At 41.4% G+C, this 27,820-nt stretch overlaps 1 protein-coding gene across 5 annotated transcripts in view; it reads right to left on the reverse strand.

Annotated features, from left to right (window-relative positions):
- wdr33 (WD repeat domain 33) overlaps window positions 1-27,820 on the reverse strand; it is a 139,245-nt gene that overhangs the window by 27,558 nt on the left and 83,867 nt on the right. For all 5 annotated transcript variants that reach the window (XM_068041816.1, XM_068041815.1, XM_068041818.1 and 2 more), the window contains 6 exons: window positions 21,600-21,726; window positions 19,841-19,995; window positions 8,071-8,149; window positions 7,615-7,725; window positions 6,937-7,034; window positions 6,403-6,489 (listed from right to left, as the gene is read on the reverse strand). In XM_068041816.1, the coding sequence (XP_067897917.1) occupies window positions 6,403-6,489; window positions 6,937-7,034; window positions 7,615-7,725; window positions 8,071-8,149; window positions 19,841-19,995; window positions 21,600-21,726 (657 nt within the window). The remainder of the gene's footprint in view (window positions 1-6,402; window positions 6,490-6,936; window positions 7,035-7,614; window positions 7,726-8,070; window positions 8,150-19,840; window positions 19,996-21,599; window positions 21,727-27,820) is intronic.

Genomic DNA, 27,820 nt, shown 5'->3' on the forward strand with positions numbered 1-27,820 from the left:
ATAGAGAAAGGAAGATTTGATAAAGAGAGAGGAAAAAAGAGAAAGAAACAATTGAAAAAAAATTGAACTTTTAAAAAATCTTCAACACTTAAACTCAGAAGGAACGAGACTTCAACTTGTGAAAGTTAATCTTCAATGCCAGAGAGATTGATTGGCATTAAGACTTATCTTGCAGTTAAAAGGGTACATGGACTGATGACCAAGAAACTAATCAAAAAGGAAAAGAGAATATGAATGCAACCTAGCGCGAAACATAAAGACAGACTGCAAAGGCTTCTTTAGGTATGTGAAAAAGAAAAGATTAGCAAGGACAAATGTGGGTCCATTACAGGCGTAGACAGGAGAATTTATAGTGGAGAATAGGGAAATGGCGGAGAAACAAAACCATTACTTTGTGCCTGTCTTCACAGTGGAAGATACAGAAAATCTCCAAGAAATACTAGGGAACAAGGCACTTGTGAAAATGAAGAACTGAAAAAAAATTACTATTAATAAAGAGGTAGTACACGAAAAATTTACTGGATTGAAGGTTGATAAATCCCCTGAAGCAGATGAGCTACATCCTAGAGTATTGAAGGAGGTGGCTACAGAGATAGTGGATGCATTGGTGGTTATCTTTCAAAATTCTATAGATTCTGGAAAGGTTCCTGCACACTGGAAAGTAGCAAATGTAAACCCACTACTTAAGAAAGGCGGGAGAGAAAACAAGGAACTACAGACCTGTTAGTTTGATGTCAGTAGTAGGGAAGATGTTAGAATCTAATATAAAGGATGTGATAACTAGACACTGTGAAAATAATATATGATTGGGCAGCGCCAACATGGATTTATGGAAGGGAAATAATGTTTGACAAACCTGTAGGAGTTTTTTGAGGATGTTACTTGCAGCATAGATAAAGGAGAAACTGTGGATGGTGGTGTTTTTGGATTTTCAGAAGGTTTTTGATAAAGTCCCACACAGGTTAGTAAACAAAATTAGAACACATGGGACTGGGGATAATACATTGGTATGGATTGAGAATTGATTAACAGACAGTAGGAATAAACAGGCCATTCTCAGGATGGCAGGCTGCTACTTGTGGGGTACTGCAAGGATCAGTGCTGGGACCACAGCTTTCACAATCTATATAAATAATTTGGATGTGGGGACCAAATGTAATATTTCCAAATTTGCTGATGACACAAACCTAGGTGGGAATGTAAGTTGTGAGGAGGATGCAAGGAGACTTCAAGGGGACTTGGACAGGCTAAGTGAATAGGCAAGAACATGGCAGTTGGAATATAATGTAAGTGTGAAATTATCCACTTTGGTCAAAAAATCAGAAAGACGGGATTTCTTAAATGGTGAGAGGTTGGGAAGTGTTGATGTCCAAAGGGATCTGGGTATCCTTGTTCATGAGTCACTAAAAGCTTGAATGCAGGTGCAGCAAGCAATTAGGAAGGCAAATGGTATGTTGGCCTTCATCGCAAGGGAATTTGAGTATAGGAGTAAAGAAGTCTTGTTGCAGTTTTATAGAGCCTTGGTGAGACCGCACCTGGAGTATTGTGTACAGTTTTGGTCTCCTCATCTAAGGAAGAATATACTTGCCATAGAGGGAGTGCAATGGACGTTCACCAGACTAGTTCCTGGGATGGCAGGATTGTCTTATGGGGAAATTGGGCCTGTATTCTCTAGTTTCGAAGAATGAGAGGTGATCTCATTGAAACTTACAAAATTCTTACAGGGTGTGACAGGGTGAATGTAAATAGGATGTTTCCCCGGGCTGGTGAGTCTAGAACCAGGGAGCATAGTCTCAGAATAAGGGGTAGGCCATTTAAGACTGAGATGAGGAGGAATTTCTTCACTCAGAGGGTGGTAATCTTTGGAATTCTCTACCCCAGAGGGTTGTGGAAGCTCAATCATTGAGCATGTTCAAGACAGAAATCTATAGATTTTTGGATACTAATGACATCAAGAGATATGGGAATAACCTGGGAAAGTTTTGTCGAGGTAGATGATCAGCCATGATCTAACTGAATGGCGGAGCAGGCTCAACAGGCTGAATGGCCTACTCCTGCTCCGATGTTCCTATGAAATCGACAAGCTCTAACTTTCGGTGGCAAGTTTAATCCACATTTACCATGCAAGTACAGGAACTTCATGCCGCTCAATGTTTTGAATGATTTAAAAAAAAATTTCACTGACATCTGCTCTGCAGTGACTGGTTTCTTTGAATGCATTTTTATAGCATAAGTGTAAATCACATTAAAAATCTGAAAAACTTTCCCAATTGCAGATTCTTAAAAATGCTGTGCCTGATGTGCATGAATGATGGTTACATGAGCTGAAACTTACATTTTAAGACTCAAAAAAAGAAATCGTGTGGGTGCGGTCCTTTCCTTGGCCCTGATCATTTATGCTAGTTTCTGCCCATTTATACCCATTTTGGGCCTATGCATATTCATAGAATAGAATAGAATTATAGAAAGTTTAAGGCACAGAAAGAGGCTACTTGGCTCATCATGTCTGTGCCGGCAGAAAAACAATCCACCCATTCTAATCCCACCTTCCAGCATTTGGTCTGTAGCCCTGCAGATTACAGCACTTGAGGTGCACATCAGCACTTGAGTTGAGGGTTTCTGCCTCAACTACCCTTTCAGGCAGTGAGTTCCAGACCCCCACCACCCTTTAGGTGAAAAAGTTTTTCCTCATCTCCCCTCTAATTTTTCTACCAATCACTTTAAATCTATGCACCCTAGTTACTGACCTCTCTGCTAAGGTGAATAGGCCCTTCACCTCCACTCTATCCAGGCCCCTCAAAATTTTGTACATTTCAATCAGATCTCAATGAGATTAAGAGCATACGCGGGCGTTTTTTGACATCCGCAACACGGGGTGACATTGGGAGCATTTTTGGGTCTAACTACAGGGTTTTTCAACGATGGAACTCCAGGCCCATGTGTTCAGTGGAGCTATAACTATAATGGATGATATTTCAATAACAATGTTCCTTTCATGCTATAAATTTATTTCAAACCAACTTCAAAACAAACAAAACTTGAACTTCATTTTAAGCTGGCAAAATTACTTTAGCTCAACTTTTGTGCATGACAAATATGGACATTGCTGTAACTGATCCCAGAGGTCTTGAATGGGCATGCTAATCTTAATCCAATACATACTGTCATTAATCTTAAATTCATAAAATCTGCATTGAAAGTAGTGATGAGGAATCTTATCCAACCACCAATCCCACCCATCCACCCCCCACCGCCCCCAACCTCACCTCTCAAGCTCTTTTTTACCCAACTAGTCAAACATTGCCCTCACTCATCACTCACTAGCAATGACTGACAGCAATGGCTGGCTAGTCAGAAATGAAACAGCTTTGTGGGTCAGTCCAAGTTGGCTAACTGACATAGAATTGACAGCACCAAAACAGGCCATCAGGCACAAACTGGTCTATGCTCCACACAAGCCTCCTGCTACTCTATTTCATCTAATTCGATCAGCATAACCTTGTATTCCTGATTTGTCCTGGCCAATATTTAGTTATTTTTATTTGTTCATGGGATGTGAGCATCGCTGGAGTAGGTACATCCACAGTGCTGTCAGGGAGAGTGTTCCAGGATTTTGACCCAGCAATGGTGAAGGACCAGTGATATTGTTCCAAGTCAGGATGGTGTGTGACTTGGAGGGGAACTTGCAGATGACTGTGTTCCCCATGTGTCTGCTGCCCTTATCCAACCAACAGATTATATTTATTTTTACTCATTGCTGATTGTGGGACCTTTCTTACTGCATGCAAAGTGGCCATCACGTTTCCCTACATTACACTAACTACACTTCAGAAGTACTTCATTGGTTGTGAAGTGTTTTGGGATGTTTGCGCTTATGTTACCTCTGCAAGGTTCTGTATGCCCCAGATCACAAAGGTCCCAAGAGTCTGCAATGGATTACAGTCTACCATCTGGGGACCTCTGGTATATGATCAGTGGAGCAGAAAGAAATTAGCCCAGAATTTGCTGGTATGGGGCATCTCATGGGGTGCCACATTAGGTAGGCTTGTTTTTGCATGTTTAGGTTTTATAAATTTTTGCCCACAAAGTTGCTAGAGGTGTGAGCTGATAATAGTGCAGTGAGGTCAACAGGGCTCCTGGGACTTTGGCGAACAACAAGACCAACCAATCCTTAACCAATGAGATTAAACGATTGAAAAATAAACAGAGGGAGGTGAATTAGAGTGGGTGGATTCAATGTCAGATCAGGTAGAGAAAGAGAAACAAAGAGAGGGAAAGAAAGATTAGCTTGAGAGAAAAAAGACAGAAACTATAGGTAAAAAAAAAATTTAATTTAAAATTTGCAATTTTTAAAATCTCCAACAATTCGCAACCTGAAGAAATCAGATTCCACACTTAGAATTGTTCACTTTCTGGACCAGAGGTTGATCGGCAGGCATTAATAATAGTCATGCCGTTAAAAGGTTAATTACACTGGTAGTTACTAGACTTACTGTGGCAAGTTTATTGGTAATTAATGTACAAATACAGCAATTTCAGGAAAATGACCGGGAGGTTAAGGACAAGATGCCATTTTCGCAAAGCTAGGGGCGCAACTTGGCCAGCAACTTGTCATTCACAGTACTTATCCCTCAATTAACGTCACAAAACCAAATTATCTGGTCATTATCACATCACTGCTGCAGGAGCTTGCTGTGCACAAATTAGCTGCCACGTTTCCTACATTACAACAATGAATACGCTTCAAAAGTACTTCATTGGCTGTAAAGTGCTTTGGGGTGTCCTCAGGCCATGAAAGTCACCATAAAAATGCAAGTCCCTTTTTTAAACGCCACAAGTTTTTCATGAAGTTGCTTAATGTGTTGTTCATAGTGTTTTTTTCCACCAAACTTTGGGCCATTAAATCGATCTCCTTGAAACTTGCAGTGTCTTACAAACACATGAATTAGGAGCAGGAGTAGGCCACTCGGCCCCTTGAGCCTGCTCCACCATTCAGTAAGTTCATGGCTGAACTGATTACTCCACATTTCCAACTACCCCCAATAACCTTTCACCCCTTTGCTTATCAAGAATCTATCTACCTCTGCCTTAAAAATATTCAAAGACTCTGCTTCCACCACCTTTTGAGGAAGAGAATTCCAAAGACTCACGACGCACTGAGAAAAAATTTCTCATCTCTGTCTTAAATGGGCGACCCCTTATTTTTAAACAGTGACCCCTAGTTCTAGATTCTCCCATAAGGGGAAACATCCTTTCCACGTCCACCCTGCCAAGACCCGTCAGGATTTTATATGTTTCAATCAAGTCGCCTTCTACTCTTCTAAATTCTCGCGGATACAAGCCTAGCCTGTCCAATCTTTCCTCGTCAGACAGCCCGCCCATTCCAGGTCTAGTAAACCTTCTCTGTTCTACCTCCAACGCATTTACATCCTTCTTTAAATAAGGAGACCAATACTGTACACAGTACTCCAGATGTCGTCTCACCAACGCCCTGTATAGCTGAAGCATAACCTCCCTACTTTTGTATTCAATTCCCCTCGCGATGAACGATAACATTCTATTAGCTGTCCTAATTACGTGCTGTACCTGCATATTAACCTTTTGTGATTGCTCTGCAATCTCTCACCATTTAGATAATATGCTTCTTTTTTATTCTTCCTGCCAAAGTGGACATTTTCACACTCTCCCACATTATACTGCATTTGCCAGGTCTTTGCCCACTCACTTAACCTATCTATATCCCTTTGTAGCCCCCTTATGTCCTCTTCGCAAGTTACTTTCCCACCTATCTTTGTGTCATCAGCAATTTAGCAACCATACCTTCGGTCCCTTCATCTAAGTCATTTATATAAATTGTAAAATGTTGAGGCCCCAGCACAGATCCCTGTGGCACACCACTGGTTACATTTTGCCAACCAGAAAATGACTCATTTATGCCTATTCTCGGTTTCCTGTTAGCTAGCCAATCTTCTATCCATGCCAATATGTTACCCCTACACTATGAGCTTTTATTTTCTGCAATAACCTTTGATGTGGCACCATATCAAATGCCCTCTGGAAATTCAAGTACAATACATCCACCGGATCCCGTTTATCCACAGCACATTTAATTCCCTCAAAGAACTCCAATAAATTGGTTAAACATGATTTCCCTTGAACTTAAATCAATCACACTTACTGCCTGGCTGTGTGGTCTAACTCAAGGAAATGGTCTTGCACCAAAATAGCTGTCATTGCCAACTTTAACAAATTCAATAGATGGACTGTATGCATGGCTGTCCATATGGCTCAGTTGGTCAGAACACTCAGATGCATGCAGAGCAGGTTCAATCCCTTACTGATAATATTAAACCCTTTGTGATCTACTTACTGATAATATTAAACCCTTTGTGATCTACTTACTGGCCTGTTCCAGCTCCAAGGCCTGTTTCAGTTGTTCTGGAATGCCCATCCCAGGAATACTTGACAGACTGTTTGGCTCAATGTCATCTATGGAATTCCAAATATAAATACAAGTTCAGGATGTGTACAGGGAGTTTCATCTTTATGAAATATTGTGCTTGCATGTTTACTTCCCTTTACAGGAAGTGTGTGAGGCAGTAAACAGCTCCTGTGCTGGTCAAATACCAGGTCAGTGGCTGTGTGACTCACATTTTCATCACACATGAAACTAGTTGTTGTGAAAGACATTTCTGATACATTATTGTATATTATACTATGCATTAACAATATTAACAAGATTTATAATCTCATTACAGCCTGTGATTATACTGTATTATATTACTTAAATTGTACAATGCATTCTACTTGCGTGTACATCTCAACAGGAATGTTTTTAATTTATTGCAATGTACAGTATAGTCTGGTCTCTTCCACTATTTATTACACTGTAAAATAGTGCATAATATATTCTGATACAGCATATTCTGTTCTTACCATACTCTCCCACTGCTTCATCCGACATCCCTGGAAGCAGGTTGAGATTGTAGCGATCTCTCATTTTATCTCCAGGTCTGTTTCTTGTCCAGAATTTGCTGACAATGACAGGTTGCATGTAATTTAACATACAGTTAGACTGGCTTTATAGTATTAAGAACACTTACTGAGGTCATGGCCATTCTCATTCTTTGAACATAGGTTGACCTCCACATTTAAAATTTGGCTAAACTAGAACAGAACACTGGACACAACTTCTTTAACAGTAGGCACTACATAGTGCTTTGTCTTATTCTGTAGCAGCTCCTATACTGCCCTTAACTTTTAACCTTAATGGTCCCCAGGATTGCAATCTGTTCTCTTGTGTGTGATATTTAAACAAATGAGGGAGAATTGCAAAAATGGAATTAAACAGCTGGTAGACATATACTGGCTGTACACAACAGCTATATTAAAGATTGCTTGATACCAACTTAAGGAAAATGAATTAAATTCACCCTTTTTTATTTTTGTTTGGTAATTGTAGAAAGCTCCTGTGGATTTCAACAGCATGGGAAGTTGTTGAACAGAAGCTGAGCTCCATATATGATGGCATGCTGCATTGCTGCTCTGCAAGTTTCATTCGATTCCCTCAATATTTTTTTTAATTATCTTTCACTTTGTAAATTAAAGTCATACCTGGTGTGGTCATTGGATCCTGAACAAAGTATGTGCCCAAGGGGGTGCCAGGCCAGGCTCCAGATCATTCCTTCATGAGCCATTTCCATTCCTCCAACCTCCTTCTCCACACTGCAATCAGACACATCCATAAACAGAGTCGGACCAAACGTATTTACGGTACAACAACAAGCATGGACTGGATCAGCACGATGTTACAAAAGAAAATACTGGTCTTATCAAGGTTTTCATCAAGTCTGGACTGAAGACATTTTGGGGGTGTGGCAGATGTTGCCTCATCTTAGTTGACGTGAAATTACTTATAGTATATTTAGATCCAGCCTAGGAAAATTACACATGGATCACATCTTTCACTGAGAAAAGTCGAAAGGACAGGAAAACAATCAAAGTGCATTTGTTTGGAATGTTATTTGTTACATGTCCTTTACACACATCATATTTCCAGATTTTACTCACCCCACATGCCAGAACAGCAAAGAGCCATCAGATCCCCCACTAGCAAACAGGCCTTCATGCACTGGGTGCCAAGCCACAGCTGTGGAGAGAGAGAAGTACTAGTTAAACAAAGGGCACAGACTGAAATCACTCTATAGTGTGATGTACAAAAGCAAAATACTGTGGATGTGGAAATCTGAAAGAAAAACACTGTGACGCAGCTGTTCTATTACACAAGCTTAACCTTACTGTAACAACTTTTGGCGAATTTTTGTTTTGGTTTCCACATCAAATAGATAAGAGTAAATGATTTAAAAAATTACTTCAGACAGCTCTATCTTTAAAAGAATTTCTTTGTCAGTCCGATGTATAAAACTGAGCAGACCGATCTTCACTTTGAATCAGAACCAGGTGATGCCACAGCCAGTAATCTAATTAATTGGGTCAAATTTTGCTTTCTGATTTGGCAGTTTCTCTTCAGAATGCTAATATATGCAAACTGCAGACAGATGGGCAAATTTATTTTAGAAGCCCGATGAGTGGGGGGCGGGGGGGGGGGGGGGGGAGGGGTGTGCGTGGGGAGCAGAGACAGGCGGGTCCAGAATTTCTTGTCACCGGCCAGCTGGCATGGTCCCACCCCGAGCCATTTTCCAAAAGAATTAAAGAGCCTATTTAGGCCCCTCCCCAGCACCGACTGGAATTTTCCAGTCAGCAGGCAGGCCCCATGCAGTGGCTGAAACACGGCGAGTGAGAGGAGGCGGTCTCCTGACTGTAGACCTGGACAAGGGGGGCGGGGGGGAAGAAACCAGCGCTCTAGTGTGCTTTTTAAATACTCCATCCTTGCCGTAGCTGCGACTTCAAAATGGTCACAGTCCACCTGTGGAAGGCTCCCCCTTCCACAATGGCAGTCTGGCTGCTATGGTCACTTATTTTTAAAATATTTGGAAGAACTGAAAGGGGGCCTCCACCTTGAGGCCATTAATTGGCCTTTTGTCTGAAAATCGCGTCGAGGGTCTACTTCCAGCATGGTGCAGAGTCGGGTTCTGGAAATAATCCCGACCCTGGAGACGAAATCCCAGACCAAAAACCCAACCCATTATTCCTAGTGATATGCTTGGGGAAGATGGTAATTGTCTCAACATTAACATTTTTGATGTGAAAGGCTTATTTTGGCATGAAATCACTGCCTTAGCTGCTCCACGTCAGTTCAGTTTGCTCATGAAAGTCGAACAGTGTGACATCAATCAAGAAAATTGTGCCTCCCAATATGGCATCAGATCAAAAAGTCTGCAATGTCGAAGAAATATGTTCTAAACGGAACAGTTTAATTCCTTGTTGTCTGATTCTATATTTAGGGTGTTCTTCAATGTCTGTACTATGAATAACCTGCTGTGTCTTTCTGCTTCTTATGTTGTGTTCCTTCTTTGGCCTCCTTATCTCGAGAGACAATGGGTAAGCGCCTGGAGGTGGTCAGTGGTGTGTGGAGCAGCGCCTGGAGTGGCTATAAAGGCCAATTCTAGAGTGACAGGCTCTTCCACAGGTGCTGCAGAAAAATGTGTTTGACGGGGCTGTTACACAGTTGGCTCTCCTCTTGTGCCTCTGTCTTTTTTCCTGCCAACTGCTAAGTCTCTTCGACTCGCCACAATTTAGCCCCGCCTTTATGGCTGCCCGCCAGCTCTGGCGAACGCTGGCAACTGACTCCTACGACTTGTGATCAATGTCACAGGACTTCATGTCGCGTTTGCAGACGTCTTTAAAGCGGAGACGTGGACGGCCGGTGGGTCTGATACCAGTGGCGAGCTCGCTGTACAATGTGTCTTTGGGGATCCTGCCATCTTCCATGCGGCTCACATGGCCAAGCCATCTCAAGCACCGCTGACTCAGTAGTGTGTATAAGCTGGGGATGTTGGCTGCCTCGAGGACTTCTGTGTTGGAGATACGGTCCTGCCACCTGATGCCAAGTATTCTCCGGAGGCAGCGAAGATGGAATGAATTGAGACGTCGCTCTTGGCTGACATACGTTGTCCAGGCCTCGCTGCCATAGAGCAAGGTACTGAGGACACAGGCTTGATACACTCGGACTTTTGTGTTCCGTGTCAGTGCGCCATTTTCCCACACTCTCTTGGCCAGTCTGGACATAGCAGTGGCGCTTGTTGATTTCTGCATCTAGAGACAGGTTTTACTAGTAAGTAAATCTGTTACTTTTGTCTTGGACATAATGGCCTGAACAGGTGTTATTTACTATCTTTTGGAGTCAACAGAACACTATGGGAATTCCACAGGGTCTCTGGCAGAATGTAGAGTCATAGAGTTATACAGCACAGGAACAGGCCCTTCGGCCCATCGTGTCTGTGCCGGCCAAACAGCACCCAACTATTCTAATCCCATATTCCTGCACTTGGCCCATAGCCTTGTATGCTGTGGTGTTTCAAGTGCTCATCTAAATACTTCTTAAATGTAGTGAGGGTTCCTGCCTCCACCACCTCTTCAGGCAGTGTGTTCCAGATTCCAACCACCCTCTGGGTGAAAAAATGCTTCCTTAAATCCCCCCCTAAACCTCCTGCCCCTTACCCTAAATCTATGCCCCCTGGTTCTTGACCCCTCCGCTAAGGGAAAAAGTTTCTTCCTATCTAACCTATCAATGCCCCTCATAATCTTGTACACCTCAATCATGTCCCCCCTCAGCCTTCTCTGCTCCAAGGAAAACAACGCTAGCCTTTTCAGTCTCTCTTCATAGCTGAAATGCTCCAGCCCAGGCAACATCCTGGTGAATCTCCTCTGCATCCTCTCCAGTGCAATCACATCCTTCCTATAGTGTGGTGCCCAGAACTGTATACAGTACTCCAGCTGTGGCCTAACTAGCATTTTATACAGCTCCATCATAACCTCCCTGCTCTTATATTCTATGCCTCGGCTAATAAAGTCAAGTATCCCATATGCCTGCCTAACCACCTTATCCACCTGTGCTGCTGCCTTCAGTGATCTATGGACAAGTACACCAAGGTCCTTCTGACTTTCTGTACTTCCTAGGGTCCTACCATCCATTGTATATTCCCTTGCCTTGTTAGTCCTCCCAAAGTGCATTACCTCACATTTCTCAGGATTAAATTCCATTTGCCACAGCTCATCCCATCTTACTAACCCATCTATATCGTCCTGTAATCTAAGGCTTTCCTCCTCACTGTTTACAACACCACCAATTTTCATGTCATTTGCGAACTTACTGATCATACCTCCTATATTCATGTCTAAATCATTAATGTACACTACAAACAGCAAGGGTCCCAGCACAGATCCCTGTGGTACACCACTGGTCACAGGCTTCCAATCGCAAAAGCAGCCCTCGACCATTACCCTCTGCCTCCTTCCACTAAGCCAATTTTGGATCGAATTTGCCAAATTGCCCTGGATTCCATGGCCTCTTACCTTCTGAACCAATCTCCCATGCGGGACCTTATCAAAAGCCTTACTAAAATCCATGTATACGACATCTACTGCTTTACCCTCATTGACACATCTAGTCACCTCCTCGAAAGGTTCAACCAAGTTAGTTAGACAGGCTCTCCCCTTGACAAAGCCATGTTGACTATCCCTGATTAATCCTTGCCTCTCCAAGTGGAGATTAATCCTGTCCCTCAGAATTTTTTCCAATATTTTCCCAACCACTGATGTTAGACTCACTGGCCTGTAATTATCTGGTTTATCCCTGCTACCCTTCTTGAATAATGGCACCACATTCGCTGTCTTCCAGTCCTCTGGTACCTCTCCTGTGGCCAGAGAGGATTTGAAAATTTGTGTCAAAGCCCCTGCTATCTCCTCCCTTGCCTCACATAATAGCCTGGGATACATCTCATCTGGGCCTGAGGATGTATCCACTTTTAAGCCCGCTAAAACAGCTAATATTTCCTCCCTTTCAATGCTAATATGTTGCAGTATATCACAATTCCCCTCCCTGATCTCTACACCTACATCGCCCTTCTCCATAGTGAACACCGATGAAAAGCAATCATTTAAAACCTCACCTATGTCCTCCGGCTCCACACAAAGAAAGCCACATTGGTCCCTAATGGGCCCTACTCTTTCCCTGGTTATCCTCCTCCCCTTAATATACTTATAAAACGCCTTGGGATTTTCGTTTATCTTGCCCGCCAATGTTTTTTCATGTCCCCTCTTGCTCTCCTAATTACTTTTTTAAGTGCCACCCTACACTTTCTATACTTCTCTCACGCCTCTGTTGTTTTCAGCGCTTGGAATCTGCTGTAAGCCTCCTTTTTTTTCCTGATCCAATCCTCTATATCCCTTGACATCCAGGGTTCCCTGGACTTGTTTGTCCTACCCTTCACCTTAACGGGTACATGTTGGCTCTGATACTTTAGCTAAGGGGTGCTTATAAGTCCCATGCGGACCTAACCCACTCATGGCACATATAGGACTGGATTTTTAAGAGCCCGCTGCCGATCTCGACAGCGAGCTCAAAAAATGGCAGCCTGCCCATGCGGAACGCACACCGAAGAGCCGCTGCAATCACCCAGTTGGCAGCTCATTTAAATATCTGGGGTGGCCCGCCTCACACCCCCACGCTCCCCCCTCAATCACGTGGTGGGGTCAGGCTGTCCGTTCCCGACAATGGTGTCAGCTGCCTGTGCGCAGGCGCTGGTGCCTTTTTTTTTTAAAGTGCAGCCAGCCCTGCCAGCTCATTTAAATTTTTAAAGAAGTATGCCCCCAATAAATATACAATAAATTTCTAACACCCCTTTCCCACCCTCCAATAACATTTATATTAATTATTTGCCCTTCTCCCCCCAAAACACTTACCTTTTAAATGTGATCTTCCCCCCAGACTGTGCAAAGTTTAGAGTTCATCCCTTCCCACCATCCACTACACCCATTACATTTATTTGACTTATCTCCCCCCACCCCAATAGAAAATATTAACTCCTTCCCCCTCCCCACCTGTGTCACGCCAGACGGGGAACTGAAGGCGCAGGAGTGCCAACCACTGTGCCAAAGATCAGGCGGACCCAGAATATTGAAGGCAAGTCCATTTAAATATATTCATTTTATTAATTTAAATATTTAAATTCAGGTGCCTTTGCCCAGTGGCGGGGGGGCCGCCACAGAACCTCGCCACTGTCGGGAGGATTGGTCCGGGCCCTCCTGGCGTGGTGGGCCTCTTCCGGACCCATCTTCAGGCCCCCCCTCCCCCCCACCACGGATCACGCCAAGATCCTGCCCATAAGGTTGCAGGTTCCAGTTCATAGGAGACTTTGCCTATCTATGCAAACTACTACACTGCCATAAGCACAAGTTACAAGCATTGAGAGAAAGCTCAAATAGTAGCACTCATATTCAAAGATACTGGAACAACAATGTTCACATGAATTTTAGTTATTTTTATAGAATTATTAATATATTCAGGATCATATGGACCTATTTTTAGACTCAGATAAAAGCAGCAAACCTTCTTGAAAACATGCAAGTTACTCCATTAGGCTGTATTACAGACACAATGACAGCCAACCTGGAGTCTTAGGGCTCTACTGGAAGAACCCACAAATTCCTCGCGTGGAAAACTGGCAGATGTTGTATTGACTGCATCGACATTAACCAGTGCTGGTACAGTCACCGAAGCAAATTCAGCTGTGCATTGGTTGAAATTCTGCACTGATGGACATTGTAGTTATGTTTGGGATTTTTATTCCTGTGTTGGTAGGTACCACTGCAAAATCAGAATCCTGAAGTTCCATTGCATGATAGCGTGAACTGGAAGACACTGCCTGAGCCCTTGTGGACTCTGAAGTATCCTGTTTAAGATTTCTAGATCAGCATGGAACATAGCTCAGCTAGTGCTGTCATTTTGATCCACTGCAGCAAGTGGCCCAGTCTGTACTTAATCCATGTGGAGCTTAAGGTTTAGTCACAAAATATCAAGGGAAACAATTTCCTTCCATCAAAACTGAAACTCAGTCGACCATACTGCTGAACTTGGTACAAGGGGAATAAGGTTTATATACAGAGGCGGGGAATTAGGTTTATATATAGGGGCTGGGAATAAGGTTTATATATGGGGCGGGGAATAAGGTGTATACATGGGGGTGGGAATAAGGTTTATATATATGGGGGTGGGAATAAGTTTTGTATATATGGGAGTGGGAATAAGGTTGATATATATGGGAGTGGGAATAAGGTTGATATATATGGGAGTGGGAATAAGGTTGATATATATGGGGGTGGGAATAAGGTTTATATATATGGGGGTGGGAATAAGGTTTATATATATGGGGGAGAGGAATAAGGTTTATAGATATGGGGGAGAGGAATAAGGTTTATATATATCGGGGGGGGGGGGGAGGAATATGGTTTATATATATGGGGGTGGGAATAAGGTTGATATATATGGGGGAGAGGAATAAGGTTTATAGATATGGGGGAGAGGAATAAGGTTTATAGATATGGGGGAGAGGAATAAGGTTTATATATATCGGGGGGGGGGGGGAGGAATACGGTTTATATATATGGGGGAGCGGAATAAGGTTTATATATATGGGGGGGGGAGGAATAAGGTTTATATATATGGGGGAGAGGAAGAAGGTTTATATATATGGGGGAGAGGAAGAAGGTTTATAGATATGGGGGAGAGGAATAAGGTTTATATATATCGGGGGGGGAGGAATATGGTTTATATATATGGGGGTGGGAATAAGGTCTATATATATGGGGGTGGGAATAAGGTTTATATATATGGGGGTGGGAATAAGGTTTATATATATGGGGGGGGGAGGAATAAGGTTTATATATATGGGGGGGGGGAGGAATAAGGTTTATATATATGGGGGGAGGAATAAGGTTTATATATATGGAGGTGGGAATAAAGTTTATATATATGGGGGTGGGAATAAAGTTTTTATATATGGGGGGGAGGAATAAGGTTTATATATATGGGGGTGGGAATAAGGTTTATATATATAGGGGAGAGGAATAAGGTTTATATATATGGGGGAGAGGAATAAGGTTAATATATGGGGGGGGAGGAATAAAGTTTATATATATAGGGGTGGGAATAAGGTTTATATATATGGGGGAGAGGAATAAGGTTGATATATATGGGGGAGAGAATAAGGTTTATATATATATGGGGGTGGGAATAAGCTTTATATATATGGGGGTGGGAATGAGCTTTATATATATGGGGGTGGGAATAAGGTTTATATATATGGGGGGAGGAATAAGGTTAATATATGGGGGGGGGAGGAATAAAGTTTATATATATAGGGGTGGGAATAAAGTTAATAGATGGTGGGAGGAATAAGGTTAATATATGGGGGGGGACGAATAAAGTTTATATATATAGGGGTGGGAATAAGGTTTATATATGGGGGTGGGAATAAGGTTAATATATGGGGGGAGGAATAAGGTTAATATATGGGGGGGGGAGGAATAAAGTTTATATATATAGGGGTGGGAATAAAGTTAATAGATGGTGGGAGGAATAAGGTTAATATATGGGGGGGGACGAATAAAGTTTATATATATGGGGGAGAGGAATAAGGTTGATATATATGGGGGTGGGAATAAGCTTTATATATATGGGGGAGAGGAATAAGGTTGATATATATGGGGGAGAGGAATAAGGTTGATATATATGGGGGAGAGGAATAAGGTTGATATATATGGGGGAGAGGAATAAGGTTGATATATATGGGGGAGAGGAATAAGGTTGATATATATGGGGGAGAGGAATAAGGTTGATATATATGGGGGAGAGGAATAAGGTTGATATATATGGGGGAGAGGAATAAGGTTTATATATATGGGGGTGGTAATAAGCTTTATATATATGGGGGTGGGAATAAGGTTTATATATATGGGGGTGGTAATAAGCTTTATATATATGGGGGTGGGAATAAGGTTGATATATATGGGGGAGAGGAATAAGGTTGATATATATGGGGGAGAGGAATAAGGTTGATATATATGGGGGAGAGGAATAAGGTTGATATATATGGGGGAGAGGAATAAGGTTGATATATATGGGGGAGAGGAATAAGGTTGATATATATGGGGGAGAGGAATAAGGTTGATATATATGGGGGAGAGGAATAAGGTTTATATATATGGGGGTGGTAATAAGCTTTATATATATGGGGGTGGGAATAAGGTTTATATATATGGGGGTGGTAATAAGCTTTATATATATGGGGGTGGGAATAAGGTTTATATATATGGGGGTGGTAATAAGCTTTATATATATGGGGGTGGGAAAGAGCTTTATATATATGGGGGTGGGAATAAGGTTTATATATATGGGGGTGGGAATAAGGTTTATATATATGGGGGGAGGAATAAGGTTAATATATGGGGGGGGGAGGAATAAAGTTTATATATATAGGGGTGGGAATAAGGTTTATATATATGGGGGAGAGGAATAAGGTTGATATATATGGGGGTGGGAATAAGCTTTATATATATGGGGGAGAGGAATAAGGTTGATATATATGGGGGAGAGGAATAAGGTTGATATATATGGGGGAGAGGAATAAGGTTGATATATATGGGGGAGAGGAATAAGGTTGATATATATGGGGGAGAGGAATAAGGTTGATATATATGGGGGAGAGGAATAAGGTTGATATATATGGGGGAGAGGAATAAGGTTTATATATATGGGGGTGGTAATAAGCTTTATATATATGGGGGTGGGAATAAGGTTTATATATATGGGGGTGGTAATAAGCTTTATATATATGGGGGAGAGGAATAAGGTTGATATATATGGGGGAGAGGAATAAGGTTGATATATATGGGGGAGAGGAATAAGGTTGATATATATGGGGGAGAGGAATAAGGTTGATATATATGGGGGAGAGGAATAAGGTTTATATATATGGGGGTGGTAATAAGCTTTATATATATGGGGGTGGGAATAAGGTTTATATATATGGGGGTGGGAATAAGGTTGATATATATGGGGGAGAGGAATAAGGTTGATATATATGGGGGAGAGGAATAAGGTTGATATATATGGGGGAGAGGAATAAGGTTGATATATATGGGGGAGAGGAATAAGGTTGATATATATGGGGGAGAGGAATAAGGTTGATATATATGGGGGAGAGGAATAAGGTTTATATATATGGGGGTGGTAATAAGCTTTATATATATGGGGGTGGGAATAAGGTTTATATATATGGGGGTGGGAATAAGGTTGATATATATGGGGGAGAGGAATAAGGTTGATATATATGGGGGAGAGGAATAAGGTTGATATATATGGGGGAGAGGAATAAGGTTGATATATATGGGGGAGAGGAATAAGGTTGATATATATGGGGGAGAGGAATAAGGTTGATATATATGGGGGAGAGGAATAAGGTTGATATATATGGGGGAGAGGAATAAGGTTGATATATATGGGGGAGAGGAATAAGGTTGATATATATGGGGGAGAGGAATAAGGTTGATATATATGGGGGAGAGGAATAAGGTTGATATATATGGGGGTGGTAATAAGCTTTATATATATGGGGGTGGGAATAAGGTTTATATATATGGGGGAGAGGAATAAGGTTTATATATATGTGGGTGGTAATAAGCTTTATATATATGGGGGTGGGAATAAGGTTTATATATATGGGGGTGGGAATAAGGTTGATATATATGGGGGAGAGGAATAAGGTTGATATATATGGGGGAGAGGAATAAGGTTGATATATATGGGGGAGAGGAATAAGGTTGATATATATGGGGGAGAGGAATAAGGTTGATATATATGGGGGAGAGGAATAAGGTTGATATATATGGGGGAGAGGAATAAGGTTGATATATATGGGGGAGAGGAATAAGGTTGATATATATGGGGGAGAGGAATAAGGTTGATATATATGGGGGTGGTAATAAGCTTTATATATATGGGGGTGGGAATAAGGTTTATATATATGGGGGAGAGGAACAAGGTTGATATATATGGGGGAGAGGAATAAGGTTGATATATATGGGGGAGAGGAATAAGGTTTATATATATGGGGGTGGGAATAAGGTTTATATATATGGGGGAGAGGAATAAGGTTTATATATATGGGGGTGGGAATAAGGTTAATATATGGGGGGAGGAATAAGGTTTATATATATGGGGGGGAGGAATAAGGTTTATATATATGTGGGGGAGGAATAAGGTTTATATATATGGGGGTGGGAATAAAGTTTTTATATATGGGGGTGGGAATAAAGTTTTTATATATGGGGGTGGGAATAAGATTTATATATATGGAGGAGAGGAATAACGTCTATATATATAGGGATGGGAATAAGGTTTATATTTGGGGGCGGGGAATCAGGCTTATATATGGGGGGGTGGGGAAAAATGTTTGGTTTATGTATGGGGGGAGGATTGAGGTTTATACATATGGGGGTGGGAATAACATTTATATATGGGGGAATGGAATAAGGTTTATATATGGGGGTGGGGAATAAGGTTTATATATATGGGGGTGGGAATAAGTTTTATATATGGGGGTGTGGAATAAGGTTTATATGTTGGGGTGGGGAATAAGGTTTATATATGGGGGTGGGGGAAAAGGTTTATATATATGGGGGTGAGGATTAAGGTTTATATTTGGGGGCGGGGAATAAGGTTTATATATATGGGGGTGGGGAATTAGCTTTATATTTGGGGGCAGGGAATAAGGTTTATATATATGGGGGTGGGGAATTAGGTTTGTATATATGGGGGTGGGGAATTAGGTTTGTATATATGGGGGTGGGGAATTAGGTTTGTATATATGGGGGTGGGGAATTAGGTTTGTATATATGGGGGTGGGGAATAAGGTTTATATATATGGGGGTGGGGAATTAGGTTTGTATATATGGGGGTGGGGAATTAGGTTTGTATATATGGGGGTGGGGAGTAAGGTTTATATTTTGGGGCTGGGGAAAAAGGTTTGCTTTATGTATGGGGGTGGGAATAAGGTTTATATATAGGGGCTGCGGGAAAAGGTTTGGTTTATACATGGGGCTGGGAATAAGGTTTATATATGGGTGTGGGAATCAGGTTTATATATGGGGCTGGGAATAAGGTTTATATATGGGGTGGGAATAAGGTTTATATATGGGGATGGGAATAAGGTTTATATATGGGGCTGGGAATAAGGTTTATATATGGGGTGGGAATCAGGTTTATATCTGGGTGTGGGAATCAGGTATATATATGGGGTGGGAATAAGGTTTATATATGGGGATGGGAATAAGGTTTATTTCTAGCAGGCAGGGGGTAAGATTTGGTTTATATATGGGTGTGGAAATAAGGTTTATATATGGGGTGGAAATAAGGTTTATATATGGGGTGGAAATAAGGTTTATATATGGGGTGGGGAATAAAGTTTGGTTTATATCTGGAGGTGGGAATAAGGCTTATATATAGGCGGCGGGAATAATGTTTTTTGGGGGGGAATTCGGTTTATACCATAGAGGTGGGCAATAAGAAAAAACTGAATGTAATATGGCTCATACACAGCTCCAAAACTCTTAAGAGACAGGTTTTCCTCCCTTTGGAAAAGAGTTTATCAATTTGGACATGGAGGTTGAACAAATAAGAATGATGCTCTGCCACCTTATAATGCAGGGTCTTAATTCAAGTACGTATGTATCTGGATCTCTCACTATTTCTGTACATTTGTTGGCTCCTTGATGTTGCTTGGTAAGATTCATGCAAATGAGAAAGATAAGATTTCTGCCTGTCCGCAAAACTAGACTGTTCATTTACTACCCGGAGATGTTGGTAAAGATGATTACTGACCTGTAGCCTCCTTTTTGTGGCCTCTGAAGACTTGCAGCTCTTCCTTCAAGTTACGGATGTCAAACATTTTGCAGAGGTGATCACGCGATGCTGTGAGAAGCCAGTTTCCATTCTGATTCCACTTAACTTCCATCACTGTGTTTTTGTGGGCATGGCTGGGGAGAGGTGTCACAATCACCAGGGCATGAATTACAGAAACTTGACAGATGTAACATTACAAAGCACACTGCATTTAAACATCATTCCAAATTGTCGGCGATTACACTGGCAAAGTGATACAAAATTCAAGGTTTTTCAACAGCCGTAACCTTCCTCTCATATGGAAGAAGAATAGGTTTACAGCGCTGTGCTGGCTCTATAATGGAGCATTCTTAAATCAAGCCCACTGCCCTATTTCCCAAAAGCCCTGTATCTGCCTCTGCTTCAAATATTTATCTAATTCTTCCTTGATAGATACAACGGTCTCTGTCGCAGCCACTCAGCTGTCAAAAAACATTCTGTGCTCCAACAACACCCTACATAAAGGAGATTTCTCCTAATCTCTCTCCTCATTGTGACAATTTTAAATTGCTGACCCCTTAACAGTGAGTCGGCGACTACAGAAAATAGTCTTTCCCTATTCACACTATTGAATTCCCTTCGTAATTCAAAAATAATCTGTGAACTCTCCTCTTGGCCTTTGCTGCTCCAGCGGATATTGTAGCAGCATCTCAAGTCTCTAACAAAAGCCTTCCATCCCTGGGAATCTGTGTCGTTTGATGTCCTTTATCTCACCATAACCAGATGCAGCTGCAGAATCCAGCTTCCTTATTCAGCACAACCCTATCCTCCCTGTGTGATGCAGTGTTCCCCATTCCCCCTTTAAGGCATTTGATCCTTCTGGGAGCCTTCTCTGGTATAGGTAATATAAGTCTGCCAGGCTCCTTCCTGCACCCCCCACCACCGCGCCCTCAAGCGCCATACTGTTTGTTGGGTTCCTCTGATTCAACATCAGGTTTCTTGTAATCTGTATACCTGTTCCTCTACATATGTCCTTTTACCCGCCTCAGATCTAGTACTATCTGCACGGGTTTTTCCCTTCTCCCAGGCACCATGCTGTCTACAGAACTTCAGTTCCTCTATTTTGCCTTGGGTAGCATGAGGTTCCTGGGCTCCCATCTCTCCTCTTGCATCAGGTGCTGTACCTCATTTCCTCCATACAGCATGCTCCTCAGACTTCCAGTTTACACCCCAGTCACTGCAGCAACCAACACCACAGAGAAGGGAGGCAGGAAAAGAGGAAGGTTGCTGTTTTGGAACATTTTTACAAGTTCCTCAAGGAAGAAATCACAAGATGCTTATATAAGAATGACTATAACTTAGCAACAGTCTGAGCTAACAGACTTTCTTGAGTTCTTACAGTGCTCATCAGAGCTTAAATTATATTAACTGATTTGGAATTCCTTTCATTTGGATTGAGAATTACAGTAAATCTAGTTGATTCAGTAAAAATCAATGAAAAGGGCACTGGGCTGCAGATTCCATTGGGACAGAGCTAAACAATGTAGAATACAGAAGCAGAATTGGCAATTTTCTTAGTATGGATCTCATTTTGCTGGGTGAGACTTCAGGAAAATTAGAACTTGAAATTCCTGTTCAGCCTCGATAAAGCCACTTCCTTCCTGCTAACATTTTAATTAGTTGATGCCACCTGTTTGACTGGATCAGAAACCATTCTGACATTGCAATTATTATCTACATTGAAACCATCATCACTTACAGTGTTGCAAGACTCTGACCCGTCTTAGGATCCCAGAATTTGATTGGCTGTTGGCTGTCTTTACTTCCTGACACAACCAATCCCTTGGTAGGATGCCAGTCTACACACTTCACATCAGCACCATGTCCTAGTGGGAGCACAAACACAACTGAACATTATTTAAAGCAAACTATACTATACTTTTCCCATCATTAATTGCGCTTTTGACCTCATTCATGAACCCGCATGCCCACTTGATCACAAATCAGCCAACTCTACTGTGTCACTCAGCAACCCTCCAACCCCTCCTACGCACTTCAGCAACATCCTTTAACTCCACCAATTACACACTGGACATCCCCTCTATGTAATCAATGCATTCAGCAACTAAACCCCACCAGCAACAGATGTCTTTGTACTCAGCTCAAAAAGCAACTCTATTCCTCCACTCAGCAATGTCGACAACTGCTGCACAAGCAGTGGACGCACTTGGCAACCTAGACATTCCAACCCAGCTCAGCTAATAAGTTTACCCCACCACTCACCAACACATACCCCTCCACAAACATTTGGCAACCAGGACCACCACTTAACATGATAAGCACCCCAACCCAGCACAGAAATTCATAACCTCACTTTGTCATCCTATGACAATCACATTCCTTCACACAGAATGCAAACAGTTGGCACCTCTACTGCTCAAGAAGGTGGGCAGAGGACCTGCTTCTGAAATTCTGGAAATGGCACTCTTCTGCTATCTTTCCACCTAATCTAAGTGTAGAGGCTAACTGTAGCTTTCCCTATCACTAGTCCAATTGAATTCACCAAACTCATCACAGACTGGGGACTTTATGGCTCAGCTACTAATTTAATTGAGAAACTAGGGTACCCCAAAGGCAGTCCTGACACACCTGTCTGGTGGTTATTTAAAGCAGGGGATAGAACTGTGGGGAAATAATGCAGATATTCCATTTAGATAGATCATAAGATGAGTGAAGTCTATAAGTGAAAGATGGGTTGGTCACATGCTGGAATAGGGAACAGAGATCTCACTGAGCATGCCTCTTTCTACTGTTGGCCCCCTTCTGTTCATCATATACATATCAGCTCCCAGCAACATTATCTGTAAGCATGGCATAGTTCCCAGCAACAAACAAAGCTTTATCTTTCTATTTTCACCCTTACCTCCATGGCTGGTGCTATGCTGGCTATTGTGCTATGCCTTTCCAACATCAAGTGAATGAGCCAGTACTTCCTCCAGCTAAACAACAACAAGATTACCAACTCTGTCAACTCGCAACAGAAACTCTGCAACCTCATGTCATATTCCATTTTCCTCATTGGCTGTTTATTTAGGCATAAATCAACAGTACAAAATATCAATGTCCTGCTCAACACCTGCACTGAGCTTCAAACCCCACACCAGTCCATCAAAAAAACACCTTTTCCCACCTCCAATATATCAAATGTCTCCATTCCTACCTCTCTTTCCAACACCATCCTACCTGAGCTCCCAAGCTCGGCACATCTAATCACATTTTAAGTCCCACTCTCCAATCAATGCAATCCTCGACAACCTCCACTGGCTCTCAGCCCTCCAGCACATGGAATTCTAAATTTTTATCTTTATGCTCATTTACATGGTCTTACTGTACCCCACCTCTCCAACTTTTACTTAAGTTTGCATCTTCTACACTTCTACACCCAGACTACTGTTTGTTCATTCACTCTCCATGCTTCATAATTGGTGGCAGAGCCTTCAGCCATGATGGCCCTCCCTCTTGTATTTCCCTCCCCACCTTCAAAAGCCAATTCATAACTTTCCTCTTTGATCACACACTCAGCTATCCTTCCTAACCACTTCCAATTTCATTTTGGATGCCCAGTCCACTCCCATTAAAGAAAAAAAGACTTGATTTTTTATACTGCCTTTCATGACTTCAGGACACCCCAAAGCACTTTACAGCCAATGAATTACTTTTGAAGTGTAGTCACTGTTATAATGTAGAAAACAATCTAGCCAATTCGTGCAGAGCAAGCTTCCTCAAACAGTAATGCGATAATCTGTTTTAGTGATGTTGGTTCAGCATTTGATATTGGTCAGGACACTTTAATTAATGCCATGGGATTTTTTACATCCATCTCAGAGAGCAAATGGGGCCACGGTTTAAAGTCTTATCCAAAAGACAGCACTCCCTCAGTACTGCACTGGAGTAGCAGCCTAGACTATGTGCTCAAGTCCCTGGAGTTGGACTTGAACCCACAACCATCTGATTCAGAGGCAACAGTACTACCAACTACCAACAGCTGTGAAGTTGTGAAATGTGTTGCTACATTTCACTATGATAACAGTCAGTTATTGCCAGTACAAAAGACAAATTTTGATTTTTTTAAATTTTCTTTGTCCCCTAAGATTGGAATCATTCAATTAGCATACATTTCTGTAACACTCCTTACACTGTGTAAGACTTAAAGAACGTAGGGCACAAATGGGGGACTTTGAAAGCAGGGAGGGAGATCAGTAGTACAGATATTTAGGGAGCCAATCCCATTAATTGGTACATGGCAACTAAAAGAGCAGTCACCAATGGTGCTGCGGGATCAGGGTATAAACTATTAGCTGAGGGATAGAAGGTATGTACAGGGATATACAGCTAAGATCACAGTGCCATATAGAAAGGCTATATGTTGTCTCATACTCAGCTCTTGTTTTAATCAGTTCTATTCTCTCTCCCAGCTTAAAGCTACCATATTTCTCAATAAAAACATGCAACTGGAGAAGTGGGACAAGGTGGTGGAGGACTAGTGAAGGTTTGGTTGGGCTTTACATTAACGAAATTGTGGCTTTACCAAAGACACAATACTGCTGAAAGGGACTAGAGCTCAAGTTATATTTCATAGAGAGGAACAGTTCCAAGATAATGATTCCATTAGGTCTTTTGTGTGAGAGCTGCTCATGTTAGATTTTTTTTGAAATAATCAACATGGATTAATTTTTAAGATTGTTTTAATTAGTGAAATATTATGTGACTAAAACTACATTTGGATAATGTTTGTAAGATGAAATAGGTGGAATAAATGGCAGTATCACACAGGTTACATACACACACACGCACAAAATAAGACACAAAGAATTTAACATGACTTGTGTGCAAAACCCACGTTTAACCAGTAGGAAAAATAGGATTATTCTCTACTCTGTAGGATAAGGATTACCTGCTGTGGAGGTACATAGGCATCGAGGAATTTAATTGACTATTTCTGTCTTTTTGTTTTAAGCATAGTCAGTTAGCTATTCACAGGAGCAGGACATTGCATTATGAACCTCTGCACAGCTGAACGTGTGGATGTGCCCACAGTTACTGTGTTTCAATGAAATGAAAATTGAAGGCTTCTTTTCAAAAAGAAAATTAACTTCACTGATCACCTGGTTAATATTGGTGAAACTCAATACACACACCAAAAGTGGATTCCCTCTTTCTTTTTAGCACAGGTATATGAAATTAAAACATTTACCTTTTCTAATAATCAACATTTTTTTAAACTGAACTAGTAGCATAAGATTCTCAGTTACCAAAGCTAAAACAGATATGCAAATCAGCCATTTTTCTCCATTCACTATCTTTTTTAAAAACAAGTTGATAGTAAACTTTACCTCAATAAAAGCTTTTAAAATTTGTTCTTTGGCTTTTCCTCAAATAATTTTTAAAAGGAAATTGAGCACAAACTGCTTGAAGCTTAAGAAAAATATTCCTTCAGCATTGCTGACTGAACAGTACTGATGTATCCAGAAAAATTAGTTACTGTATAATCCAAATTCAGCTAACAGCATTACACCTCTGAGCAAAGATATCAAGTCCAAGCCCAGGATTTTAGGAAAGGCTGAGGCCAATAAAAAACTTTAAGGAAGACAATGTATATTTTTATGGAAAAAAGTTAAACCTCTTATATTGAACAGTAAAAATTTATTACTGAGGAAAAAATGTCAGCCAAGATAGGGCTCCACGTAGGTAGAAAAGGTTGTGTGTTGGTAACAGGCCATAAACAAAACGTGTGTGTGTATATATGTGCGTGAGAGATAGTAGAGATAGTGAGACAGACAGCAGGCCACTGAAATACATTCATGATTTTGTTGGAAGAGACCACAAAAATGGAATGCTGGTCCTGAATTAAAGCAGTAACAGGTATCTTCCCCTGATGGCTTAGTGAGTTTATCCACTGAGGAGCTGAGCCATAGACTAGGAAGATCCCAGGGTCAATTTCCAGTTTGTGCTGTTAGCTGATCTTAGGTCAGGGGTGGCAGAAATCCTGTACACAAGTGATACTAGGTAAACGTACATACTAGCAGCCACTACATGAATTCATTTCCCGCTGAATAGCTTCTCAACACATAAAAACGTGGGATTATAGTAATGCGCTATGTTTGGTGGAGGACTAGAAGCCCATAGCTCACGAATTCAAATCAACCTATGGCAGATAACGAAATCTGTTAATTTGTCAGCTAGCCCTAGAATCACTGCAGGAATTGTTGTAGCTCCCCCGATAGATTCTCTTCCCTAAAGGACATTAGTGAACCAGTCACAACTATATAGTATGCAGCTGGCTGACTTTTAATGCCCTCTGAAGTGACCTAGCAAGCCACTCAAATGTAAAATGATTACTTGGCAATAAATGCAAACTTGTCAGCATCGCTCACACCCAGTGAACGAATTGAAAAAACACTTTGGTGAGGTGCAAGAGGTTGCCAGATGGTGATGAACTGCACCATGGCACACAGCCAATGCAGTCAGAAGAGAAGAAAACTGGCATGAAAACAGGAATATTCCATTTATAGGTTTTGAAGTGAACAACATGCAACAAGAACAGTCTGGCCTTTTAATAAGGATTCTAGTCACCACTTAGTTCAAAGGCAGGGAAAGGAGTGCGCTAAGAACTGTGGCTAAAGACAGGTTTTATTAAATTTCACATCCTACCTATAAAGTATTGGAAGTATATCAGCTTAGTTAGGAGACTGGCCAAAATTAAGATACTTAGAATTATTTTTTGGACAAATCCTTGTGAAAAAAGCCACCAGAATAGAAGAAAATTGCATTACAGACACAGGAAATAGTTATTCCCATGGCTTCATTTGGGAACCCTACAAAGCTTTACACAGTACTTGTGTAATGGGGAAATCAAACGATGCTCACTTTGCCAAGGATGTGCAATATTCAATTTCTTAATGTACATCAGATACAAGCAATCTGCACTACATCAAAAGACAGTAGTTTACAGCAACTGGTAAGTTTTAGCTACATGGGATTCCAGGGTTTTTTCCTCATATTTTGGGGATGCATTCCACAATTTTATTTGGTATACATCACTGCACTGGATCAGCACAGATAAGCTGTCAAAAACACAAATATGAAAAGAAAGGATATTACAGATTAGTACTCTTCCATCAAATGGAGGGAGACACATGGGACTGTCTCTAAATATTTAGCACCATAAATAGCCATCTTGACCTGGCTGTCTTCCTGGCCCCTTCTATATGCATACCAGAGGAAGCAGCAGTGAGTTGAATAATAGGCGGTTGGAACACAAAATAAGCATGAAGAGAGAAAGCATTCTAAGTAGAGAATGAACCACATTCAAAATGAAGGAAGACTATACCTATAGCCGTTAATTTAACATTCTTCCTTTTTCCTTCAACCTCCCATGTAAATTAACAACCGCAGAAGTAAAACAAAATACTGGAGATTAAAAATTCTATGACTTCACATTAAAACCTAACAGTGCAATGGTAAAGAGCAAGTATACATATCAGGAAAGAATTAACAGGTTGGGTCTCTTTTCTCTTGAAAAAAGGTTAAGGGATGACCTCATAGAGATCCTTAAAATTCTGAAAGGCTTTGATGGAGTGGATTCAGAGAGAATGTTTCCTCTTATGGGAAGAGCAAAACTAGAGTCCATCACTATAAGATAGTAACCAAGAAATCCAATAGGGAATGCAGAAGAAACCTATTTATTCAAAGAGTGGTGAGAATGTGAAACTCGTTATCACAGTGAGTGGTTGAAGTGAACAGCATAGATGCATTTAAGTGAAAGCTAGTCAAGCATATGAGGGAGAAGGGAATAGAGGGTTACGATGATAATTTAGATGAGGAAAAATGGGAAGAGGCCTGACTAGAGCATAAACACCAGCACGGACTGGTTGGACCGAATGGCTTATCTCTGTGTTGTATATCCTACGTAATGTCAAG

This window comes from Heterodontus francisci, chromosome 11, assembly GCF_036365525.1.
Source record: "Heterodontus francisci isolate sHetFra1 chromosome 11, sHetFra1.hap1, whole genome shotgun sequence".
Lineage (NCBI taxonomy): Eukaryota > Metazoa > Chordata > Chondrichthyes > Heterodontiformes > Heterodontidae > Heterodontus > Heterodontus francisci.